At 38.2% G+C, this 1,995-nt stretch overlaps 1 protein-coding gene across 1 annotated transcript; it reads left to right on the top strand.

Annotated features, from left to right (window-relative positions):
* Nucleotides 1-526: 526 nt before the first annotated feature.
* LOC138513004 (olfactory receptor 5G26-like) lies at nt 527-1,469 on the top strand. Its single transcript, XM_069627720.1, has one exon. It carries the CDS (start codon nt 527-529, stop codon nt 1,460-1,462), a length of 936 nt encoding a protein of 311 aa, XP_069483821.1. The 3' UTR covers nt 1,463-1,469.
* The last annotated feature ends 526 nt before the right edge of the window (nt 1,470-1,995 follow it).

A 1,995-nucleotide genomic window follows, 5' to 3' on the forward strand; every position in this document is an offset into this window, starting at 1 on the left:
TGCTGATCACACCTTTGCAAAGAACCATCCTGAAAAATGTAGTTTTCTACAATCCTTACAAGTCTGTTAAGCACACCCTTGTGTCTTGCTTTTAAGTATCAATCAATGTCAAATGACACATATCAATGTCATTGCTGGTGGTATTAACATCAATTAACATTGCCAAATGTATTTCTGAATCAAACCTTTCTCGCACATTTTTACATTGTGACTTTGAAGCTGAAGACACGTAGTTTAGACCTGACTGAACTATGCCACCATGTTCATAAACACCAAATCAGGTGTTAATCTATCACATTATCTGAAAATCACTATGGCCTAAATCCATAGGCAATGAGGGTTATGTCACCTACAGGCAGCAAAAGGACCAAACTCAATGTGAAAAGAGATTTCTTTCTGAAATATGATTCTATGTTTGTTTTCTCAATGAACAATTCTAATTGCCCATACAATTCTGATATAATGAATTAAATTCATGTTGTCATGTATTTTTTGTGCCCTCCAAGCGCATATGCACTCTGCAGAAATGAAAGAAGACAACCAGACCTCTGTGACAGAATTCTTCCTCTTTGGCCTTACGGATGATGCAAGACTGAAGATCCCACTCTTTTTGCTCTTTCTTTTGATGTTTATTGTCACTCTGGTGGACAACCTTGGAATCATGACACTGATCAAGATCTCTCCTCGTCTTCAAACGCCAATGTACTTCCTCCTAAGTAATTTGTCCTTTGTTGACCTGTGCTATTCTTCCAATATCATGAAAACACTTCTTGCCACCTTCCTCTTTGAAAGAAAGTCAATTTCGCTTGCAGAGTGTGAAATACAGCTCTTTTTATTTTTTTGCATGGGAAGTGTGGATATTTTTCTCCTTGTGGCCATGGCTTATGACCGGTACATTGCTATCTGCAAACCACTGCTTTATACAGTCATTATGACTAAACAATCTTGCATTTCCCTTGTATTTGGAACATACTTAATTGCATTCTTAAATGCTATGACACACATCATGTTTATCTTCAGGTTGTCTTTCTGTGGCCCAAATATAATCACACATTTCTACTGTGACATTCTTCCACTTTTAAGGCTCTCATGTTCTGATACCTCACTTAATGAGGCAATTCTGTTTTTCGTATCTGGTAGCCTCTTGCTAGCATCCCTTGTTATGATTCTCATCTCATATACCTACATTATTTCAACCATCCTGATGATCAATTCTACCCATGGGAGAAAGAGAGCCTTCTCAACCTGCTCCTCACACTTCTCCTGTGTCCTTTTGTTCTTTGGGACACTCATATTCATCTACCTACGGCCTAGCTCCAACACATCCTTGCCCCAAGACAGAGTGGCTTCAGTGTTTTACACTGTTGTAATTCCAATGTTAAATCCCATTATCTACAGCTTGAGGAACAAGGAGGTCAAACTAGCACTGAAAATGACCATAGGAAGGGCATTTTGCAAATAACAGATACATAGAGCTCTAGTGGCAAACCTGCTTTCCTTCAACTACACATTCCTAATGCTGACCTCTGCAAAGGATAAGGCAAATTAGGGATTCTGTGCACATTCAATTATCCAAGTCCATCTAAACTTGTTATTATTTAAAACCAACATTGCAGGGCATTTTCTAGTTCAGTCTTAAATAGAGCGCCTTACCAACATCCTCGTCAACTTCCAACTGGGAACCACAAACCATACAGCTCAATGTAGATCAACCACTCCACAATATGCTAATGTTGTAATACATGTTCTCTGTGAGGAAGTTCATAGCACCTTGGTGTTCATTCTCTGAAATAGAACTTCCCTAAATAACCAGGAAGAGTTCAGAATGATTTAGAATAGTTGCTGCTAAATTGGTTTGCACATGGTTGCACTGCAATTGCTAAGTGAGAAATGTTTATTTTGTGAGAGATGGTTGAAGCAGTTTGAAATCTTGCATAGAATTTTAATCTCATTTAAACATAATAAAACAGTGAAGTGAAAGTGCTAGGATGCTTC

This window comes from Ambystoma mexicanum, chromosome 12, assembly GCF_040938575.1.
Source record: "Ambystoma mexicanum isolate Mex_15411 chromosome 12, UKY_AmexF1_1, whole genome shotgun sequence".
Taxonomy (NCBI): Eukaryota; Metazoa; Chordata; class Amphibia; order Caudata; family Ambystomatidae; genus Ambystoma; species Ambystoma mexicanum.

Coding starts and splice junctions, on each gene's coding strand:
- LOC138513004 (XM_069627720.1), top strand. CDS start 527: ATGAAAGAAGACAACCAGACCTCTGTGACAGAATTCTTCCTCTTTGGC.